This window comes from Cupressus sempervirens, chromosome 7, assembly GCF_028749045.1.
Source record: "Cupressus sempervirens isolate cs-2001-9-10 chromosome 7, ASM2874904v1, whole genome shotgun sequence".
In the NCBI taxonomy this organism is placed as follows: Eukaryota; Viridiplantae; Streptophyta; class Pinopsida; order Cupressales; family Cupressaceae; genus Cupressus; species Cupressus sempervirens.
Genome location: NC_143124.1, coordinates 121563169 through 121588932, shown reverse-complemented (window position 1 = coordinate 121588932; position 25764 = coordinate 121563169). Strand labels below are relative to the sequence as shown.

At 32.3% G+C, this 25764-nt stretch overlaps 1 protein-coding gene across 1 annotated transcript; it reads left to right on the top strand.

Annotated features, from left to right (window-relative positions):
* The first annotated feature begins 1094 nt into the window (after positions 1–1094).
* LOC149545807 (trihelix transcription factor GTL1-like) lies at positions 1095–4928 on the top strand. Its single transcript, XM_089790851.1, has 2 exons — positions 1095–1781; positions 2847–4928. The coding sequence occupies exons 1-2, from the start codon at positions 1369–1371 to the stop codon at positions 4492–4494; spliced, it is 2061 nt and encodes a 686-aa protein (XP_089646977.1). The 5' UTR covers positions 1095–1368; the 3' UTR covers positions 4495–4928.
* Positions 4929–25764: the final 20836 nt, after the last annotated feature.

Genomic DNA, 25764 nt, shown 5'->3' with positions numbered 1-25764 from the left:
GTTTTCTTAAAATGAAAGAATAGTTGTTTGGTAGGATATGTGAAGGCTGCATTTCATTATGTGAAATAAAATCTTGAAAAATCAAATTCATTTGTATCATTTTTGTTTTCTGTCCAAACAATCATTCAATCTACTTAAAGATCTTAAAATTTCAAAATATCGTTATTTAGACTTTTATTAAATAATAAAAAAGATTTTATAAAATTTTGTTTTCTTGAAATAAAGAATGGTAGATGGGCCCTTTGTCTACCGGTGAAGTTGAAAGCTTCTTAAAGAGCCTAACAGAGAAAAGGTATGTGTGGATAGTGTTCAGCTGTAAGACTTGTGCTAGATACAAATATTTCGCAGAGGACATCCATTAAAAACAAAATAAAAGAATCAATATTTTGTATATCTGCAAAGCTTCCTTTCATATTAGACAATCTTTTTAAAGAACTAAAATTTCAAAACACGTTTATTAAAGTCAGTCCAAAAATAATCTGATTTATTTTAAATAGATAATAATATAATTCCTATGTAATCTTTTAGAAAAAATTCAAATGATTAAAAGTTTTACTCTTAATTTTCTGAATGATGGTCACAAATTTGAATCTCCATTCAAAACTTTGGTAACCCTGATTAAAATCAAAATACATAGAATGAATATAAATACATCTTTCTAAGTCTTGACCTATTTAACCTTAGTTAAAGTTGGCGATAGCTGGTAGGTCCCTTTACCGTGTACAGTCTACAGTGATACTCTATAGGCATATTTGGAATGTGCATTATGTATTGTTATAGCTTGAGTGGAATGGACAGAATAATAATAATAAATGGGTTCTTGCCTTATTAAGAAGTTTTCAATTCTAACTTGTCCTGCTGGCGAACATAACACATGTATAAACATCTTGGACCTTGGTTTGCTTTGAAAGGGTAAAGAATATTTCTAACAGTTAAGCTAAAACATTTTCTTTTGGGAGGGGATGAATCAAACAGTAGATGACCTCACTTGAGGTTTTATGTAGATTAATGAAAAAAACATATTCTGACCATTATCCTCTGGCAGTTGTCTCTATCCAGTATTAAACTCCATTAAGAGGGACATCTTATTTCTTATGCCGCTGCTGAAGTATATGGAGCTCCTTCCTGTGATTCATGATCATTATAGTTTGTTTGTTTTTTTGAAGTATATGGTTGTTTTCATCCTGAGATAATTGTCTCTTTCTCTTTGTTTTCCTGGTTTTTGAGTTCCTTCAAAGTCTCCACTTTGATTCCCAAGTTCTCCAATATTCCTACTGTCAACTTCCCATAATGGAAGGCAGTAAAAGGAATTGTGCCATGGCCTTTTAACTGTAGATGGTGGATTAAACCGGAGAAACAAAGGTAAATATGCAATCCGGTATGGAGTATCATGGTTCTGCACCAGATCAGATTCAACAATTTGTTGTTGCAGGCAGAGGAGTTGTTCATATCCCTTCTCTCATGTTTGGCAGCCTTAATAACCCACATGGAAATTTTCCCTCACAAGCAAAGCAGGTGATCCAGCAACAAGGTTTTCAAGCTTTTGATCCATTAGAAAATCCCAATCCTTCTAATGCTAATATAAAACAGAAGGTTCATGTGGCTCAAGAAGGATGTACGGATGAGGATGTTAATGCAGTTGGAGATCGCGGTGACAAAAATTCAGAGGCCAACAGATGGCCGAGGGAAGAAACTCTTGCACTCTTGAGAATTCGTGCTGACATGGATGCCAATTTGAAGGATTCAACTGTGAAAGGACCAGTGTGGGAATCAGTCTCCCGGTAATTAATCTATAGATCTCAAACACTTATTTCAAGAGGTTATGTTTGTGGATTTAACCCTTGCAATGATTTTATATAGATCTCAAATACTTAATTTGAAGAGAATATGTTAATGGATTTAATAACCCTTGTAACGATTTTCTCTAGATCTCAAATAGTTAAATTTCAACAGGCTGTCTATGGATTAAGTCTTACAAAATTTTTTTTTTTTTTTCATATAGGTTCATGTTCTAGTTCAGTGCATCACCCCTATAATGCAATATTTCTACCTGTTCTACATCTTCATTTTTGGTGGACTTGTTTTCCTAATTAAAATTCTAGTGTCTAAATGATTGATTTCTTAGTAATGGTTTCTTGTTTATAGTAATTTTCATCAGCCATTCTTTGATTCCACTGCTGAAGTTACCTATATCATGCTTTCATTCACATCTATAGTGACAGGTTTCTGCTAGTAAGATCAAGACTTAAAGTATGATAGTGTAGGTTCTATATGGACTGGAAGAAACAATTTCTCTAACCCATAAATTGAAATTGCTAGAGCTGATACTTTATCTTGCTCGGTCCATTGCAGTATTGCAAGAAGAAACGGAAATTCTTTTGGCATGTTTTGACCATAGATGTTCAACAAAACTAGGCATCCCATTCATGTAAATTGCCTATAGCCCAGTTTAGCTATATCATTATTGCTTCTTTGAATGATGTAAACACCTCCTATATACCAAAGTAACCATATGACTAATGCTTTGGACTCTGGAGATTTTATAAAGCCATACGCTTCGAAAATGATATCAAATTTTGACAATAGATAAACAAGTTTTCATCAATTATTTTATGATCAATGATCTATCATGGGAATAAAATAAACTGAAGAGAATGAATTATAATATTTTGTTCTAGATTAAATGAAAATTTTAGGTGAACCATTATTTCTCTTGTCATCCTTGTCTCCTGAATTACGAGCTTTTAGTATGAAAAATAAAATTGATTTTAGGGTTTCACCTGCATGAAATCTTCTGTTGTTTATGCTTGGCTCATAATAGGCATTTTAACGTCATTGATGTGCAGAAAGCTTGCAGAGCTCGGATTCTACAGAAGCGCAAAGAAATGCAAGGAGAAATTCGAGAATGTGAACAAATACTACAAGAAGACCAAGGACGGAAGAATCAATAGACAGGATGGGAAAGCCTATAGATTTTGCAGTGAGCTTGAAGCTCTTCATGCTGGAATTTCAGCCAAACACAGTGGTATTGACAATCATATCAATGGTATTGCTAGTAATGAAAATATAATCTACAACAAAAATAATCCTGGTAACTCTACTTCTGTACAGATAGAGGAAATTGCTAGACAAGCACCAAAAACAACCCTGCAAAGCTCTTCCGGAACAGGTTACAATAATAGACAAAATATGTCATCTGATGGCACTTCAGGAAAAGAATTGGGAGAACCCAATTCGGATGAACATGTTAACATGAAACAGAGAAAGAGGAAGCAGCAAATGGGTAGTACAAAAGCATTCCTTGAGAACATGGTACAACAAGTATTGGAACACCAGGAGACTTTGCAGCAGAAATTACTGGAAGCAATAGAGAAAAGAGATGATGAAAGGTTGAAAAGGGAAGAATCTTGGAAGAGACAAGAAATGGCTAGATTAAACAGGCAAACTGAGCAACGTGCACAGGAGCATGCTATTCAATCAAGTAGGGAGAAAGCAATTATTTCATTCTTGAACAAGTTTACAGGTGAAAATTTTAAGCTGGATCCTCAGGTAATGGCAAAATCAACAGCTCTTAATGTTCAAGAAGATGAAAAGTGCATAGATGTTAGGGAATCCAGTGACCCACGTTGTAAGAGATGGCCAAAGTCTGAAGTATATGCTCTGATTCAATTGAGAAGTGAGATGGAACAAAGGTTCAAGGAATCAGGACCTAAGGTAACATTATGGGAAGAAATCTCATCAGCAATGGCAATCATGGGTTTCAAAAGAAGTGCAAAGAGATGCAAAGAAAAATGGGAGAATATCAACAAATACTTCAGGAAAACCAAAGGTAGCTTTAAAAAGCGACCACTGAACACAAAGACATGTCCCTATTTCCACCAATTGGACACATTGTATAAGAAAGGGCTTCTCCTGTCTCCTGGACATGCCAAGTTTGAAAATAACCTCCAAAATCATAATTCCAATTCAGGGACCTTAACAAATAAGGATGATCTTCAAAGAAAATCCAATGAAGTACAAGTTAGCAACCAGGAGTCAGAACTGTTAGCCATGATTCCTTCACCCAGCCAAGTATCAATACCAATAACTAGTACTGCAAGTGAATCAATGGAGTTGCTAGCTCAGAAGAAAATGAAATGGAACAATAATTTCATTGATACAATGGAGAATCAAGCAGCTGCCTTGAAGCCAAGATCTGTTGATGAGTTTTCTCTTATTAAAAACACCCATAGTAGAAGATTCAACATGGATGGTCTAGATAAGGATAATTCAAAAAGGTCACAGGCTCAACAACACCACATATTTTTCAATGGGTTTGACAGAAGAGAGAAAGAAGGAGGCCTCATAGATCTTGAAGGAAACCACCAGCAGCACAAGATTCAGATAAACCAAGTCCTTCAACCCATAGAAGAACAACAGCATTCACATGCCAATGTTTCACAATCTGCATTAATGGCATTGGTTCATAAACTGTCTGCCAGTTATCCCACTTAAACTAGCAACAGTTTCACAGGTTGAGAGCAATATGGAAACTGCCATGTAATACACATATGAGGTAACAAAAGCAAAAAGGAACTATATCGTCCATTGTAGAAGAGCTTAGAAATCTCAATCAAGGACACTGCAATGGAAAACCAGAAAAGCCCAGTATCAATTTTATGCCAATCCTCTATAATAGCACGTTAGTTTCTAGCTGGAATCTGCAATAGGACATTGAGAGTAGGAACTATATTGTTTTTCAATATAAGAATATCATTTCTTGTGTGTATTTTTTACATACACCGTAATTTTTTCTCTTCTTATTTGCTTGAGATATGTATAATATTATCTATCAGTATGATCAGCAGGCCATGAGTTCAAAAGTATGAATTTGGAATTCATGATTGTAGCTTTGGAATACAACAAAATATCCATGATTTTATCTGTAATGATCTCTTTGTTTTATGTATTCAGGGATGGCCTCAACTTCTGTGTAGTTAATAAGAGATACAAAACATAGACCTGTGAGTCACTGGAATTTGTCTCTCTTTTTTTTTTCCTCAAATGTTGAAGATTAGGTTTAAAATAGCATATCATAATAGCTCGTCGTCGAGGAACTGATCAAGTGCAGGCCCCAGCACTTTCTGCACAGGCAGAGTAGTTCATGCACTCGTGCAGTCGTGACGTCATCTGACAAAGCTGTTGCGACCAGTGCTTGAGATTGGGATTTTGGGGGTATTGAAGCCCGGAATCTATAATTTTGGTTAGTATATGTTTGAAATAAGAAAAATAATATCCCATTAATGTTTAGAGTGATTGAAATTTTTATGAAATGTTAAGATTGGTAGATTTATTTTCTAAATTAACGAGCAAAGTATAAATTGTTTGCTTCATTGTGGGAATTGGAAAATAAATTTATATTTTTTAATATCTAAAGCAATTGGTTGTTAGAATTAGTACATTTCACTATAGAAGTTGGATGGTAATCATGCTAGGGTTGATGGGAAAGTGGACAAATGTATTGTAGGTTGAATTGCTCGTCATTTGAAGGTGGTAGAGAGGATTTGATAAGGTGGTAGAGAGGATTTGATAGAGATCTAAGTGTATTTCATTGAAACTTATGCAAGCATGGGATAGATATCATTATACAAGTCATAAATCTCTATTTTAGTCAAGAATTGATCATTGTAGTGATCTTGTAAAGAAGTGATATTTTTATAGGTTTCTAGCACTCCTATAATTTAGAAGATAGCTCTAGACAATGTGCCTCATTGTGTGTACACTTCTAATAAGGTATATTCTTATTGTAGGTTTCAGACCCACTTAGGTTTTTTCCTTTAGAGGGTTCCCTCACTAAAAATCCTTGTACTAAACATTGTGAATTTTTTTATGCATGGTTGATTCAATATAATCATAAATAACAGTTTTTAGGTTTAAGGGTTTTTTAAGTTTGAAGCTTGGAAGTAGTTGTTTCTCCCCTCCTCTCCTAGTTATTTTCTATCTCATTTCCTATAGTTGACATTAGATCTAGGTCCATTCAAAGAAGCTTAACACTTGATTCAAATATTATAGCTTATAACAAAGATAGTCTAAGGTTTGATGGATACAACTACACCTTGTGGAAGATTTATGAGATAATTCATCTTGTGTAAAATCACAAACCTATGTCACCCTTTTATAAAGGAAAATGATAATGAAAGTATATATATAGAAATGGATGAAGTTTAGAATTATATTTTTAAATAATTATTTGGAATAAGAATTGATAAATTTTCCTAATTTTTATAGATAAAATTTTAGCTGCTGAAAAATGTTGAAAATTAGGGGTCTAGTTTGCACCACAAAACTTTGTGAAATTTAACTTATTTCCCTCTGATCTCAGACTATGTTATAGATAACATATATAGCTAGAACAATCAAAAATAAATATCATCTTTAGACCTATATTTTCTCTTTTATAATGATTCAAATTTCAACTCACTTGAAATTGATAGTTTTCATCTCCCACCACCTTTTCTAAAACAAATCTATTCTAACCAAGAGAAAAATTATACATTCTAGAAGAGGACTCTTTCCTCTAGAATGTCATATAATTTTTTAAAAAATTGATATGATTTAATATTTTTTTCTTTCTAAAAACCAACATCTTTGAGTGTTAAAATATGTGCTTGTAGAAGTTTTTCATTAAAATATATTATATCTAATTAAAACACTATAAACTCTATATGAGAATATTCTTAATTCCGAGCTCTATAAAATGGTGTTTATATGTTATTAAAAAAATATCATAAAAAATAGTAAGAGTTATTGACATGCCACTTTTCTGAAATAATTTTATTTCTTTAGTAGTTGGATACAAACTAGTATAAAACATGCATTTAATAGGCATTTCCAACTGAAAAAGTGTGAGACGATATATAACTTAGCTAGAATTAATCTATCTAGATTATATATTTGAACAAAAATGATTTTTAGATAGAAATACTCAATTTTAGTTGTTCTGATAAGTTAACCTATGACACAGCTTTGTACTTTTACCCTCTTGATGTATTGATGAAGATTGTTGAAAGATTACCAAGTCAATTTACAATGCTCATACAACCCCTATTGGCATTGAATAATACTAAGAGAGGGGGATGAATTACTACAATACGTTATCTACTAATTCAAACCTCTTATTAAAGTATTCAACCAAATATAAACATAATAATTATTGTAATAAAACAAAGTTAGTTCACCAATCATTCATAGCAAATAACATATAGCATCAATATTTTGGTTATGTGGAAAACCCCTATAAGAAGATAAAAACTACATTGGGGATAGTACCCAAAAGCCTTCTACTCCAGGCAAGAGCCTACAACACATTGGTAAGTTGCAAGCCTCTTATTGGGGAGGTATTGGGTTCAAATCTACTCACAATTGACATATAATAATAATAATTAATCTTAATAATAATAATAAATAACCTAGGCTTCGACCATTTACCTAGCAAAAAAAAAAAAAAGGCCTTCTACTCCAATTAAAAGGTTTCCCTATTAGGATATTACAAATACCCTTTTCATGTATTCGCCATATTAAGAGTGTTTTGTACACTATTAGGAGTATAATAAGATCTGTTAGGATCTACCTTAGTTATAGGATTTAGAAATCCTTTTAAGAGTCCATCCAATTAAAGGATTTACAATAACAAAACCAATTAAGTTCCACCCAATTAAGGGACTTTCGTTATTAAAACTATTACCTAATAATAAGTTGATAGACCTATCTTTGGCACTTCTTGCCTGTCAACTTTTTTTTTCTTAATCTTTTCTTCTAGAAATACATTCACCCCTATAACTCTTTCTTTTCCTTTTTCTCTCTTTTCTTCCAACTTCTTTTTTCTATATTTTTAGTCTTTGTCTTCAATCATTATTGGATCTTCTTATGTTATTCCTAACATGAGTCAAAAAGTGTTTAACCTCTTGAGATTCCTTCTTGAATCCTCTTAACATGCCTTTCTTCCAGCATCCAACTATTAAGTTATTCATGATCCTTTTAAGAAAATAAAATATTATTTATTTGTCTTCAACCACATCAACTCTACCAATCATTTCACGATGCTTCTTGTCACAAGTCTATTTTACCTGTCACTTCCCCTTACATTATTATTTATGACTAAGATCACTGATCATGTTGGTTGCTTCCATTAGTGATTTGACTTTATCATCCATCTTCTTAATACTGAGTTGTCATCAATGACAACATATTAATAACTTATCATTATATGGCTTATTTGGTGAAGCCAATCATTCTTCTCTTCTTAATATCAAATGCAATTATATCTCTCATCATTGATGACTCAAAGGATTTCTTCAAGTAATATAAGGTAATTATTTTCTCATGTAGATCTCCTACCAATTCCTCCATTGAATAATGTGCTTATATAGGTAAACTAAGTAATCTTTTTGCATTCCTAATAGTTTGTTGAATCTTCTCTAATGTAGGTGATAGATAGAAATGTAGCTCTACTAGTTTAGTGATCATTTTCCTTTCTTCTATACTTGCATCTTTTCTCCTTTAGAGAAACCATTTTCACCTTAGAGTAGTATTCAATCTATGAACTTGATACTAGATCAAATTATTCAGTTAATGAATCCATTTCCTTTTGTATTATTTTATTTTATTTTTCCAAATATTTTGTGAATTCTAACAATTTTAGTTCTTTGAACATCAGCTGCCCAACTTTCTTTAGTATTTTTTTTCTTTACTAGTCTCTCCAAACAATGTGACCTTGTCCTTGTCTATTGTGTCCATTAGATTTTATATTTTCTTCCTCTCATAATTATCTTCAACTACCTTCATTGTTATTGTTTATAACTTGAGGGCATATTCTAGAATTTCTTTAATCAAGGTATGGATATATGATCAATTGACAATAGTTGCATTTAAATCATATGCAACACCTAGTACTAATTCTTCAAGAATGTTTCTTCAAGTTGTGTACCAATAAGGTGGCCACTTCTATAAGCCCTTATTTCCAAGATATTCAATAAATTTGAAGTCTTGGAAGCTGATTTATATTTTTCTAGACCAATAATGGGTGATTGCATTTGCCCCTCTTTGAGTCAATGTGTGAACAACCACATTGAGTCAAAGAATATATTGGTGTCCAATAGTTGAAACAAAGAGATAAATTATCCAAAGAGAACTAATTCCAAACCTAATTGAACAAATCATAATAAATTATTTGATAGGACAACTAACTCTAAACCTGATTGAGAAAAGGTTATCAAGACTGACTAATCATGAACTTGATTTAACATTGAATCTAAGAGTTTGGATAGTATTAAAAATGTTTACCAAAATGGTTGCCACCTCTATAAACCCTTATTTCCAAGATATTCAATGAATTTTAAATCTTAGAAGAAAACTTATAGTTCACTAGACCAAATATGGATGATTACATTTTCCCTTTGAGTTAGTGTGGAAGTGAGAACATTGAGTGAAGGAATGCATTAATGTCAAATAGTTGATATGAAGTGATCAATTATCCTAGTAGAAATAACTTCAAACCTGATCGAATGAAGTGCAATAAGATATATTGATAGGATAACTAACTTCAAACTTTATCAAATGAGGGTTAGCAAGATTCACTAATTCTAAACCTGATTGAACATTGAATTAGAACATTTGGATAAAATCACACTGAATCTAACCTTGTTTGAACTAGAATCTAGGAGAAAGTCAAAATGAATAGTTTAAATTTTAGGAAATGAAACTAGATATTAGGATTGTGTTGATGTGGTGTGACGAGAACTAATATGCTCATGATCAGATTTAAAAACTTTCCTTAGTAATTTTATGTAATGTGATAAAATCTCTCCTATAGAAGAGTGGAGAACCTTAACTTGATTTAATGCAATGAAGTTGAGATGCCCCTAGAGATAATACCATAATTAATTTATAGTTTTGATAGGATATTCCTTCCCCCTTGGAATCAAAATAAAAATGATATTGAGGAGATTAGATAAATGAGATATATATGGTTAAATAAAGATTAAATAAGGTCCAAGATGATTGATAACTAATTTATAGAGATTAGAAGAGAATTTTGACCACTAAGTGATGAATTTTCCTTAGTTTGACTAAGTTGACTAAGTTGAACCAAAAATATGTAGAATTCCTAATAGGTCAAATCAAGTGGTTTTGAAGAAATTTGAATGATTTTGACTCATTTTGATGAAAAGATATGCCTCAGAAGAGCAGTCAACTAGTTTTGAGCAAAGGAATTTTAAATTACAATTTTGACAAGGATGTTGGATTCTGATTTCAATCCTTAAAATAGATTGAAAGCATCAAAACTAAGTAAGGGAAAAAATTCATAAAGATTTGAGATAGTTGAAATTTAGGTAAAATTCTATATAAAAGGATAGAGATAGAATATTTGATGAGATGTGATTAAGAGATGATCTAGAGATGAAGAGATTATCGATGAAAATCTAGAAGAATATATAATTATAGTTGACCACAAAAAGACAATGATGAGAAGATTTCTCTAGCTTAACATATGACTAGATGATCACATTACAAGAGTTGTTATCTAGAAAAACAAGGAAGGAAGATCTCAAAAGAGTGCAACAACAGAAATAGGTATTGCATGAAATCAAAGAGATTTTCCTTGATGCTTTTGATGTGAAGAATCGTAATGAGAAAGAACCTATCATGGCTCACTTAGTAAAAATTGTGGAAAATATTAATGACTAGAATATTGATACAAATGGGAAAATATATTACAATGGTTTGAGAATAAATTTGAAAAGAAAGTCTTGGAGAAAGTGTCAATGAAAATTATAGTGAGACTGGTTGAACTTTCTAAAGTTGTAAATATATTGGAGGAAGTAGTAAAGAACATTCATTCTTTTTATAGAAATTTGTGAGGTGTCACACATTTTTCCAAGGAGAATCAAGAGTTGATTGATAAACAACAAGATAAGTTACATTTTTTAGGAAATTCATTGAGCATGGACACAAGTTCTAGCACATTTTATTTCAATTTTCTGACTTTTACACAAGGAAAATTAGTGGAGTTAATGGCTACAAATGGAAGATAAGAGAAAATATTATCTCCATACAAACTATGCTCATATCTCATTTGGAGTTAATGCAGAGAGAGAGTTGACATCAACAAAGGAGTTAGTGTACAGATATCCAAATCTTTCAATTCTAGTAGTTCTATTGATCTAGCAACTTTGCTAGAGATCAAATTTTAAGTTTTGGAATCTATAAGAATAAGTTGGGACAATGCATTAGCAATGATTTTGTAGATTCCCAAAGCATTTTTGGACAAGTATGGTTCGACCCCTACACCCCAGTAGTCATAAGTGACAAAAATAAGGGGAAATGATTGATTAGAATCAACATGTGGGAAATGATAAACAAAAAGCGAAATATGTTTGTAAAATTTGAAGATAGAATATGTATATATCAAGGATAGACAATTCTATATAATGAATGTTGAGTTTTAGGTATGAATTATACTTTAAGGGGGAGTACTTAAATTTTGATCTAAAATTATTTTATCATGACAAAGTGTTTTTACTACCAATTTCAAATGAGGAGATTGTTGATCCTTAAGGAAATCATTGAATTGTTAGTTAGTGTTAAACACTTAGTCATTCTTTTGGTAGAGTTTGTCGATCATCACTGTGACCGCACCAATCTACTAAGGCCAAGAAATGTATACTCTACTTGTACATAATTCAATTGGAATTTAGCAGTTGTTATTGTTGAGAAAATCTAAGGTCATCGAAGTACTCTAGTACAAACCAAGTTGTCATAGAGCTGAGTATATAGATGTTCAGTAACATAGAGTAAGTTGAGTCAAGCAAAGATTGAGTATCAACATGTTCAAGTACCCAGTAGACCAATTTTAACATATTTTTTTGGAATGGCACAAACATTAAGGTAAAAAAAATTCAAGATATATGCATGTTTAGATGATCGAGGAGTGATTTAAGAAGTTGATCAAGTCGTTAATTAATGGGCATTAATCCCTATGTTAAGTGATTAGCCAATCAAAAAAATCAAAGGAGTAAATGGAAAAAGGGATAGATCTAGATCTTTGATTTTGATCTAGAAAATTTTACATACTGTTATAAGAGGAGGAATCAAAACCCTAATTTCATGTGTTAGTGAGATAGTGGAGAAGTTGTTTTCGATGCAAAGTTTAACAATGAATCAAATAGAACAACTAGGTAATATAGAAAGGAAGTGAGGTGCAAAGTAAAGATCTATTAGATTAGAGAAGGGATCTGAGAGTGTATGGAGAAGATTTGTTATTAGCATTTGAGTGCATGCTGAAGGATTAAGTACTGATATATTTGGATTGATATTTTCAAGGTAAATTTCTTACTAGAGTGGTTGTGAAAGACCTTTGTAAATCTCTTAATTGGGTACTTACTTAGTTGTAAGCTCAAATCCATTAATCAAGGTAGACTAAAAAATACAAGATCTTAACAGGGTAGATCCCTTATAGGGTAGATCATCAAAACTAGTCAAAATTGCTACCCTTATAGACAAACTTCATTGTTGCACTAATGAAGATTTGTGGGTGTCATCCCCACCATAGTTATACCTTCACCTTGTCTTTGTGTTATGTGTTGATCATTTTCTTACATGTTTTATTGATGTTATTAGTTGTTAAGATCTGATACATCATTGCAATAAATGTTCATTTAATTTAAGGGTTTATGGTGAAGAAATTATATATGATGAATGACTGAAATGTTCAAGTTCTATAGATTTTGATTCACCCCCCCCCCCCCTTCTCAGAATCTTATTTTCCCTATTAGATTTTCAATGCTAAGCTATATGTCACCCAAGTAAATGTAATGTTTATCAAGTGATAACTAGAGTAACATAATTGAGAAATTGAGGCCAACTTGTGAAGTAAATTTGGAAAGTTCAAGATGTCTAAGAAGAGAGTAAAAGGTTGTTGCAAGATCTAAGGATGAGAACTATCAAGAAGGATTTGACAAAGGAAAATGAAGAAGAATACGGTTGGACACAAAATTCTATAGAAAGTTCTATTTTTTGGGTGTCTAAATTCCTTATATGAAGCATTTTTGTTGTATACCTATGATCAACAATTCTAATTATGTAGAAAAATATGGAAGGATCTAGAAGCATTGTGAAATCTATTTAAGGTGGTAACCTAAATTTTTTTAGGTTTTTAGTTATATTATGTTGATGTTGTAATTGATGGTTGATGTATTATTGGTGATCATATTGTTGAGAAGAGATCAAAGTGAAATGTTGTTGAAGGAATTAAAAAAAGGAGAGAACTGGGTGAACTATGGAAGGAGAAGGAAGGGAACAATTGAGTCAAGAGTAGAAGGAAAATAGAGTGAGAAAAGATAGATAAAGAGCCTACATTGAGATCTAAATAAGAAAAGGTAGTTTCTATAATCAACAGATCACTTTATACTATTATTATTTAACCATTGTAGTAGAAAATGTTGGAAGCATCGATTGGACCTAACCAATCTATGAGATTATTGGTGTAATGCGCCACCAAGGGATCCAAAAGAACTAACCTAAAGTTTTACTAAGTTTGCCAAACTTTTTTTTGAAAGATAGCATATAACAACAATTATAAAATAGTAGAAGCAATAACATACATTCATAATTAAGCAACACATAAATATATTACATTCCTTAAGTATCACAGGACATTGAATCACATTTAAATTTAAATGATACTAAATCTAGTATATAACACATCCACATTAAAGATTAACTACAAGTTCAAATCCATTTAAATATTATACATTTGTCTCGAAAGCCTTTTGGCAATAATCAGAATGCACAATCATCCACTATAGATGTCACAAGGTATGAAAGGCTAAAAGAATATACATCATAAAATGAATTACATCATTTCTATAAGATTCATGAAATTAAAATACAATACAATAAGTATAACAATCCATCATAATACACAAAGATAGAATGAAAGGAAATATAGAACAAGGAAATCCATCCACTATATCAAACTGATGGATCTCAATGGTAATAGTAAAAAAGCACTACCACATGACTTCATGATAACCCAAAAATGTCCACTCCCATTGCGTTCAGGAGATAGTCTCAAGTCCCAAATAGGATAAAAAAATCAAAAGTCAAATCCAACATCTAAGTCAAGGAAAACCTAAAAGAAATCTAATCAAAGGTTCCAAGATAAATGACATCTAAACCCAGACACTACAATGACACGTAGGGAATCTATAATGCTAGTGGCCAAGTGTCATTGCACAAGCCAACTCTAGGGTTGTCTGGCTAGTCTTTTAATCCTCTGGCACCCTAGTGACTATATGAGGCACTAGTATCCTTTCATACAAACAAAGCATACTAATGATGCATGGTCACAACCAAGCGTCCTCTTTATTCCCATCCTAGTCTGTAATAGCACTTGAGGCATGGGCAAGGAAAGAAAAAGACTCTTATTAGTTTAGTTTACTCTCATTTAGTGTAGCATTTTCACTTATTAAATAACCTACAACAGATTACCTATCAGCCTCTTTAGGGCCTTGGCCTCCATTGCAAAAAACTTTGCAACTTAACAATAACCTACCCTAAGCTCAGCAAAGCAAAAAGATCTCAAAAGACCAAAAACCATACATCAGTTCTGTAAATAAGCAACTGACAAGTAAGAAAATCACTTGGTCAAAGTGCAAGCATCATTAATATGATCATCCTAACAGGACAAATCAAAGAAAGTACATATAGACCAAATCATGACATTATATATAATCATCTACAATACTTCCTAGCCTCTAGTAAACATCCTAGAACTGGTCAACACTCTAAGTCAACCCCAAACCCAAAACATAAGACAAGATACATTTAACAATGTAGTTTCATAGTTTTGTTTGATTTTGAAAACACATAGTCTAAGTTTATAGAAAGGTTTGAGTTTTTGCTTCAATGTAAGTTTTTGAATTGATGACGTTCACACTTTTCCTCTTACAATTTAACCCATTTCCTGTTTAAAAAAAAAACACACAATTATCATTAACTCACAAAAAAAACATTGTATCTATAAAGATATTAAATTTAAATAATAATTATTAAATAATTAGTTTGAAATTATTTAACAATATTAAATTTTAAATAGAGAATTTTAATAATCAATTTCTTTTTATAATGTTCCATCAACACTTAATTAATCAATAACTAAATTAATTAAATTAATTGTTAATAACAAATATTTCAATGAAAACACTTAGTAAATTATCATTCTTCAATAATTTAAGAAACTTATTAATAAAATATATTAATAAAAAATATCAATAATTAAATTATAATTTAAATAAATTAAATTTTTAAATAACTAAAATGTTAAATAATTAAAATTTAACATAAATTTTAAAATTTTAAAAAAAGTTTGGCATTTTTTTAAAGGCTCATCGACCTACCTATATGGTGTTGCCAAAGGCATCACTACTACCATAGGCAACAATACTATGTATTACTATTGCATATAGCAATGACAGTCTATCGTACATAGCCTTTAATGGTTGCAGGCAAAGGTGGGGTTGTGGGGTTTGGTGGCCCCACCCCCAACCTTATTAAATTTATTATTTTTTATATTTTTTTTTTATGTATGTAATGCAAAACAAATCAGTCCCCCCCCCTCCCCCATTAAAATTGTTTATACATACATACATACATACATACATACATACATACATACATACATACATACATACATACATACATACATATATATATATATATATATATATAGAGAGAGAGAGAGAGAGAGAGAGAGAGAGAGAGAGAGAGTTATGAAAAATACTCTAATAGGGAAAACCCAATAAACCAGTCAAATTTGCATTCTAAAATTTCAATTTCTTTTAAAAACCCTTCCCCATTAAAATACTTAATTATTAAAATCCACAGAATGAGCATTCTAAAAAAATTATCTCTTGAATATAGATAACTTTGATATGAATAGCAACAAAATTTACCATGAAAGATTCATGTTATACAAAACTTGGAAAACAGATTTAATAGACATGATGAAGACAGGAAATTTTGAAGAACATAAATCACTGTGCAAATAAACCACAAGATTCTACTTGAATCTAATGCTAATATGCAACCACATGAAGAATGTGAGAAATCCCCTTTCTTCTGAAACCCTTCTTTTTTAAAATACCTTCTCCAAAATCTTGGTCCCTATGAAATGAATTCCCAATCTCTGATAAAGAGTTCTCCCCAAAATTTGAGGTGTTGATTGTGCAATCACGCAAGGGAACTCGTTGATCACAATTCTCTTTATATTTTTATTACTTTTTGAATATTCATGCACTCTTTTTGCAATTTAAATATATTTGTTAAATTAATTTCTCTTTCTCTCTTTAATTAATTTTTGAAGTGTTTTTTGATAAAAATATTTATTAACTTAAGTAATAATAATATTAAGCATTTATTCAAAAATGATCTCCTAAATATATTATTACTACATTAAATTAATATTATTATGCTCTAAAATTAGAACTATAATTTTATCTTTAACTTTAGTTCTTTTATTTAATTAATTTCTCCATTAATTAAATATAATTAAATATTGAAATTATCTTAATAATTTTCCATTAAATTAAATCATTAAATATTCTTTTAATTGATATAATTAACAAAAAAATACCATAGACCCACAAGACGAAATATGAAAACCCATCATAAAATATAACATACAAGATCAAACTCAAGGGTTATAATTATGAATTTATGTCATATGAAAAATTTGAAAGGGTAATCATCTTGGATACTTGTTCAAATTTCTAAGACAATTGGTTTAAGGTTAGGATTTGGACTAAAGAATTTATCTTCCCTCTCATACCATTGAGATATTGTGATAGGGTACACTCATCCTAGCAATTCAAGGAAGTGAATACTCGATACTTGTAATCTACATAAAATCCATGCATTTAAAAACACATATATTCTAAACTAAACAGTCAATGGCAAGAAGTGGTGCATCGTGTAGATCCCTACTAGCAAGTGACAATGAGTCCCTTCCTTAACCACATCAGAAACTTCAAACATAAAGAAAATATACACATACACCATACACGTGCAAGGATGGAATAAGTAACCATAGAAAACACATAAAAATAATCCATCTAACTAACATCATTAGATAATTGGAATCACTGTAAATAATCATCATCAAAGTATAATCATGCATAAATGAAATAACTACTACCAAAGTAGTCTCATCATATAATCAACTGTGTATGAAAACAATATCCAATTATCTAGAAAATAATGTCACTGATCATCAAGCATAAACATAAACTAACCTAAAAGATTTTGGCAATAATAACTGAAAAGTAAATTAGGGGTAGGCACTACATCCACCCCCGTAGACTTAAGCTTACTCTTGGAAGCCTATAAACAAGTAGGGGTATAAGTTCTGTAAAATAGATGCATCCTCCCATGTAGTTGATGACTCATCAGTAGGGTCCTATTGGACCCTTACCTGCTCTATGGTTTGACCCCTGAGGGTCAAATCCCACTACTGTAGAATGTGAATTGGCTCCAAAGCTAGCTGCCTATCTTCTACTTTTAACACATTCCAATCAAGAACATGTATCACATCAAGAATAAACTATCTAAGTATAGAAACATGGAAAACATCATGAACATGAGCTAGGCTAGGTGGCAATGCAAGATGGTAGGAAATTGGACATATCCTCTCAAGAATCTCAAATGGTCCCACAAAGCAAGGTGCTAGCTTTGAACCCTTTCCATAATGGATCAAACTCTTTCACATATGCACTCTCAAGAAAACTTTCTCACCCACTACAAACTACTTATCCATCCAATGAGCATCAACACACTTCTTCTATCTATCTTGTGCTATAGTCAAGTGCTCACAGATACACACTACCTATTGTGCCATATCTTGAAGCATCTCGAGACCCAACATGATGCAATCCTCAAGACTATCCCAACTTAGAGGTGTATGGCAAGGATTACCATACAAAGCATGAAAAGTGTTGGATTTACAAGTTGGAAGAGAGTCAACTTTTGGGGCGGGGGGGTGAATTAGGAGTTTAAACTTGGACCCATAAAACTTTTACCATTCATGTATCACATGCATTAATAAATTGAAATAACATATTAAGCATATGCATCAATCATGTAAACTTGTAATCAAACACACATAACACCAAATATGATTACCTAGAAACCCTCCAAGTGAGAAGGTAAAACTAGGGTGGGGATGACACCAACAAATCTTTAGTACTGCAGAAATAAAGTGTATCCAATTAAGATTATAATTGTTTAACCATGAATCATGGTCTACCTTGTGAAAGGACTGCCCTATTAAAGGCTTACAAAGACTATAAATTCCCACCTTGTTAGAGGATTTTAACACCCTGTTAGAAGTGTGCTTGGTTAGAGGACTTCAACTTACAATTAAGCACCATATTAAAGCATTTCATAAGGACTACTATATTAAGAGATTTAACTAAAATCACCTATCAAAATGTCTCAGCATAGATCTTGTAGTTGGCACTTGCTTTCTTGATAACACATCACCTCTATCCAATCTTTGATTGGTCCTTCACAATCTGATGTATCAATGTTGTATCCTTCTCTATCCTCTATTCTTCACTTAACTAATTCTACAGTTCACTCTTACTACTAAGTCACCTTAAATGCTCTGCAAGCTATCTTTTTTGCTCTTCCAATTTGATCATTCACCCCTTTGTGTATTGTTCTCATCATCATTAAAATTTTAGGGCTCCATCCTCCTTAAGAAGACTCTAGTGGCTTAAGGTTAGGTATGACTCTATAGCTAAGATTCATCCATTTTGCTACTTAAACCTTCCCATTTTTTGATTGGCTGCATGCAATTGCATAGGGAATCTACATATAGATTCGTCCTTATCTTGAAAAATATCAAAATCTATCCTTAAGTCGGCTCAAAAATGGTTTACATAATATTTTGTGCTATTACAAACAAATAAGTCCAAACTATGAGACTTAGCATATGAAGTCTCTAATGCTCGACGTACATTGTATTTCTACTTCTGACTCAACACCTGAACTACTCAACATCGACTATTTAGTCAACACTTGAACTCACTTGGCTTGGTCTATCTGCTTGGCACTTAAGTTCACTTAGCACATGAGTGACTCAACACTCATTGCAACTCAGCATGGTCTAATATTTGCATGTTGTGCTCGACATGAACTAAATAAATGGTTTAAGTGTGTTGACACTCACTTGTCAAAACCAACCTAAGATCAACAATCTCCCCCTTTGATATGAATGTAAAAAACACTTAAATAGACAATTTTCTACTTAACTTCTCAAGCATAACATATCCATGGCTTGGCTTATATATACCAAACTTCAAAAATTTCACAATTCTGCAATAACCTATATACCTCAAAATTCATAACTCCCCTTGAGTTAATGTGTTTGTTATGTATCCATAGTTTGTGCTTCTCTTTGACTTTAATGCATTGTATCTAATATTCTTTCATCTGATATGCTCTCTCATAGCTGATATGTGTATATATTTACTACTTTTTCTTTCCAAAAATGAATCTCAAAAATGTATATCACCTAGATGATAAAATTTTACTACTAGGCTCCCACTTTGTTATTTCTTCCTTGCTTTTATTCTTTATTTTATTCTTTTCTCCCCCTTTCTTTATTCTTTTCTTCTTGCTTTATCTTTCTCCCAAATTTTATCTCTCCAAATGTATGTTGTTCTTTATTCTCCCCCTTTTCTTTATCTCTCCCCCTTCTTTTTTTAATATCTCTCCCCCTTTTTGACACTTACATCAAATGGGCTATACATGTATAGTGTGTTTTTCCAAAATGATTTATGGACCTCCATTATGATTTTAAGAACTACATCCCAATTGTTACATGCAACATCCAATGAATTGATTTGGATAGCAAGCTCAGCAGTAAGGTGTACTAGGCCATCTAGAGTAGAAAGATTGGGGTCTTTCTTCAATAGAGTTTCTGCATAACCTAGTTCCTTGTGTAATATAATTTCCATGTGTGGGGTGAGGGATGCCTGAATACATGTTAGTTTGGCTCTTATGCTAGCCTCTTCTCCTGTTAACACAGCTAATTGAATTTGTGTTTGCAAAAATGTATGAAAATGCTTCTTACTCTGAGTAGGGTTTTAAGGTATTCTTGTACCTAATATGTTTAAATTTCTCTTCAAGCTCAGAATGTGATGTCTAGTCTCTTAGGTGAAGAGTGTAGGGTCACACAATTTGGTGTATAATGAGAATGTATTCTCAAGTACCTTCTTCACATCCTCAACCTTTGTTGCCAATACAACTTGAGTTTGTGCTATATCACCAAATATCTTTTCATTTACCTTGCTCTAGAATTTCTTTTCAGACCACTCTAAAAGTTTAACATTAGTGTCAAGGTCTTCATTTTTTACCTTTTTTACTATATCTAATAGTTGTTCTAATAGTGGCTTGGCCTCTTCAGGAGTGGGTAGGCTAAATGCATCTAGAAAGATGTCTTTAATGTCTTAAAGTGTTTGCCTCTACCTTTGTTCGCTCCTAAGCATTTCTTGATGCTTTTTCTTCTTTAAAGCTTGTTGCAAAATGCTTATTTGATCAAGTCTCATTATGTCATAATTAAAGTTAGGAATAATAATCTTTTCATCAAGAGTGATATCTCCATGATGAATTACCTCTTCAACTTTTGAAGAACTTGATCTTGGCACTGAGATTTGCAATGGTATAGCTTCTATGCTCAACTTCTGAAGAACTTTTGTAGGAAAAGTGCCAGATGTAGATAGAGTTACCAATGCTTGGATGGCTTCTTGCTCCATTACCTTAGGTGTTTGCTCACTCTCTTAAGATTTTCTCTTTTCTATCACAATGACACGAATAGCACCTTGTCCTTGTGCTTTAGGCATATAAAAAATATGTCTATCCTGCTTCCTATTGTCTAGTAGTATTTTCTTTTTCTTCTTCTCCAGTCTACCTCTGCTCTATTGAGTCAACTTGTACTCAACCTTAGTAGGTGTAACTACTATTTTTTGGGTCAAAGGTTTTACTTGAGTAACTAAAGGGATGGAAGAAGGTGGTTCTTGTGGACTCACCTTGTCCCTTATGGCATCAGTTACTACCTTTTGGAGGTTGTCTATACTAACCAAAACTAGATTTTCTCATAGCTTGGCTTGCAGTGTAGATTGGTCTAGTATCTTCTTCAAGTCTTTCGCAATCAAAGGATTGATGTTGTGAGTTGAAATATTAGAGACATCCTTTACAATAATGGTTTTAGTAGAATTGACTATGTCATGTGGGGGATTGACACTCGGCACTTGTGTGTCTTGCACACTCTATTCAACTTGTTGTTGTTTAGTTGTTGTCTTGTCATCGGCTTGTTTTTTAGTTTCCTTCCCCACTGTATTATATTCCTTATCATCCTTTTCTTTTTCATAATCTTCTTTATCATCTTCATCTTTATCATCATCTTTACACTCAAAAGGGCTCCCTTCTACTTGTTTTATATTGGTTAACCCATAGATAAGTTTCCATATTTGGGTAGATTTCTTGACCACATCTTCAATATTGTTTTGAAGTATGTTGAAGACTCTATACCTAGCTATAAACCTGACTCCATATTTCTTAGTAGCCTTAGCAATATGTCCTTTTGTAAATTCTAGCATTACTTGGACGAAAGTGGTTTCCCTTATTTGTTTTTCAAATTTAAATAGTAATGCAATTTTTTCTCAACTAAATCATATAATTTCTTGGGTACTAAGTTAGAAAATTCTAATGGCATAGTCTTAATTTTAGACATCATTGCATATAGGGCTTCTTCTACTAACTTTTTCTCCTTTTTTCCCAAATCATCAAGATTTACATGTTTAAAACTAGATAGATCTGCATTGTTCTTGACATTTTCACATAATTTTTCAATATCAAAGAGTGGTTTGTGACTTACCACTTTGAATTGACTTAAATCATTTGATCCAATCTTTTTTTCATCTAAATTAAGTTGTGCAACATATTGTCTTCTCTATTTATTTTGCACTTGTCCACCTTGCTTTATTTGCTTAGATTTTTCCTTGGCCTTCTGTGTTGTGGCTTGTGTGCTGGCTCTAGTGGTAGGTGCACTTGGCTTGGCTTGGCTAGGTTTAGCAATTTTCTTTACCTTGCCCACTGGCTGTGTTTTGGCTTTTCTCTTCTTTTTCTCGACATGTGTGAGTGCTTCCTCAGGTTCTTCTTCCTTGACACCTTTTTTTTTCCTCCTCTTTATCCTCTCCCATACCTTGAGTTAATGTAAGAGTTTCTTGTCTTTGTTCTTGCTCTTCCTCTTCATCCTCTTCTTCCTTGTTTGCACATTCACCAAAATTAACCTTTAGCTTCTTTACTAGCTTATCTTTCTTCTTAAGTGTAGAGGTAGTTTTCAATCTTTGATTTCATTACATCATAGTTCCAAAATATTTTAGCAGTCTTATCAATTTCCTCTACTAGGAGTGCAATTATTGTTGGTGATGCTTCATCAACATTAATCTCATATCCAAGTGGTCTTAACCATCTGACCCTTGGTGTGGTAACCTATATAAAGGTGTAATTAACATCAACTAGAAAGCATATATCATTGTAATGTTTCTCAACTAGTGAAATAGGTATCCTCATTCTTTCCTTCATTGATTTCTTAAAATCTTCAAAATAACTAGTTATTAATGATTCAAAGTTTTATCCCATCTATTCAATAAATTAATTGATCTACACTGCTATTGAACTGTTTATCTTCCACCTTACTATACCAAAGGAAGGAAATGTATTTTGTACATAGAAGAATATACAGACAAGTATTGAACCAAATTTATATTGAACACTCTTGATTTTTCTGATTGTTCCAAGATTTTCCATCAATTGTTGGAATTGAAGCTTAGCCAAATCATAAGTATGATCTTTCTTCACAATCTTGTAGCCAACATCCACTACAATATAGGGTACACTATTCAATTTTCTAGATTGATAGAGTTTGTTAGAGATTACCCTAACAACAAAGTTTAACAATGGATTAGTAACAGTATCTATTGTCATGCCTCTTTTGTTCCATTTTGTCGAGCTGTTTTTTTCTCTATCACTTCCTTGGAATCACTCCTCAGAGTCTTGGGCCTATCTAGGGTTGGATAGCTAGTAACCCTATGAATTATCCTCCTAGAAATCTTAATTGGTCCACCCTCCAGCCATAATGATCCATCATATATTTGACTCAACAAATTCTAATCCATTTAGTTTCAAATACACTAGGAAAATCTAGGGCACGCATCAAACCCTTTTTCTCAATGATTTTATATTCTCCCTTCAAAACACCATTTTCACATAATCTTGTTGGAAATATTTAAGTATAGATAAGTTACTGATAGGGGAGGAGTGAATTAGTAACTTCAACACTTTCATTTAAATTTACCACACATCCATCTATGCTACTACAAACATTAGTATTGAAAGATAAAACATTCATCACAGAAAAGAACACAATGATTTGGTGACCCAAAAACCTTCCAAATAGAAAGTAAAACTGGGGTGGGGATGATACCCACAAAACTTCACTACTACAACACAAAGTTGGCCTGTTAAGGCTGACATTGACCACTTCTAGTGATCTTCCCTGTTAGGAGCACAAAGGATTGCTAGGTCCATCTTGTTAGAGGATTTACAAACATACAATGAAGTATGCACTTAGTTAAGAGATCTATTCAAAATACTATTATGTCTACCTTGTTAAAAGATTTAGAAACTGATTCACCTATTAGGATGAAGTAGTGGATCTACTTACAGCTAATTTCTGATAAGATCCTTTATGCACTAATCACCTTATGTGATAGATATGACTTTTCTGCTTCTGTATTGACATTGTTGCATTCCTTAAATTGCTGCTAATAATTCTTCACATGCACTTCTCAAAACTGCATAATAATACTTCAATACAATGATATCTTACAATGCATCTTACATATATACCTTTCCAATTTACAAAACTACAAGGTCGACCAAAACACAAGTGAACAAGACATTACAAAGTTGGCCCAATAGTAAATAACTCGTATTCACTGAACTAACTTGGTGACCTTTTGATACTCATTGTCTATTGAATTACATGACATTGTCATGCACTCAGTAGAAGTGAAGGCTTGGTCCATACTAATCACTTGATTTAGTTCTAATCTAAGTGACCACTAGTGACTCGGTAGATGTAGTGTCACTTAGTAGATACTCCATGTTGAGTTTACCTTGCTTCACTCGGTAAACACTAGTTCTTCCTACACTTGGTTTACACTAAATCTCCATGAGAAAAACTTACTACTTGGTAGACACTATGAGGCTCGATAGACACTGAGAAGCTCGGTAGACACCACTGATCTTCATATTAACTATATTCACTTAGTATCCATTGTTCTGGTCGATGTGAACTGCTAAATACTTTGAAGCTTGGTTAACACTGGAATCCTTAGTGAGTGTAGGAAACTAAGTGTTGAGCTCGGTAGAAATACTGATATAGATAAGTGTTGTCACTAATGGAAATACTAACTTAATGCCAAAAATCTCCCCCTTTGGCATTAGTGACAAAACACTTATAATTCAAAATATATGTACATAATTTGACTCATTGAATTTTGATTTTTCAAAATTGATCTTTGTAAAGCTGTTGCATAGACATTTTTACATATATCTCCTTGATGACACATAATGTATATACAAAGATACTTATGTACATAGCTATACACATATACATACTAACTCTATTAAGTGTTATCTCCCCCTTTCACTTATACTGATATCTTTCCTTATATATAGAGTTTCCCCCTTTTTGTTTAGATTGATATGTCTCCCCCTTTTTTTTTTTGACAATAATGCCAAATGGCTATATATACTATCTAGATAGTTACACCAAAATGAGATAGAAATTCTTGAGGTACCTTGAGAATGAGGGTGAATTAGTTATCCCAATTCTCTTGCAAAATTTGGTAGGTGGAGAGAGCAATCTGAACTTCTACTGATAATTTGATCATATGATTAGCCACTAAGAAATTTTGATCCTGAACCAATGTCTTGCAATGAGCAATGTGTTTCTACATTGTATCCATTATTGAGAAGAACATGTTCTAAATATTAATCAAGTTTTCTCTTATTCTTGCTTCTTCTCTCAGAATTTTTGCCTACATGTCTACCAGATATTTCACCTTGGTTTGATGAGAGGAGCTGGAGGAGGGATCAGTCTACAACTTTGATGCACTTGATTGCATGTCAACATCAATCTTATTTAGCTTCTCCTTTATTCCTTTGGTAAAATCGAAGACATCACAAAGTTTGGCAAAAAGTAATGCTGCATTATTAAAATAATTTTCAAAAATTACCCAAAAATGTGGACAGCTCAACTTGTTTGATTGCAATCTGCTAAGCAATATGCTCTAGCACCTTGTTGTCAAACTTCCTTTCAACCTTTTCAATTAGTTTCTCTTGTCCAGAAGAGTCCTCATTAAATTTCTATATAACCTCTTCTAACTAAATCAAAATGTGTTGAGTGGAATCCACTTCAACATCTATAGCATCTATAATTATATTCTTGGCATTTTCATTTATTCTATATTCCTTGTCCTTTTCAGACCTTAACTACTTCTGTGTAGCTTTCTTCTCTATAAGTTGACTTGCTAATCTCATATCTTCAATGGTAGCAGTCTTATAGTCAATCTTAGGTATTACTATCTCTATATC

Bases quoted from the DNA above. Each gene is read 5' to 3' on its own strand.
- LOC149545807 (XM_089790851.1), top strand. From the start codon at position 1,369: ATGCAATCCGGTATGGAGTATCATGGTTCTGCACCAGATCAGATTCAA. The intron at 1,782-2,846 runs GTAATTAATCTA...ATTGATGTGCAG, and splicing joins GTGTGGGAATCAGTCTCCCG to AAAGCTTGCAGAGCTCGGAT.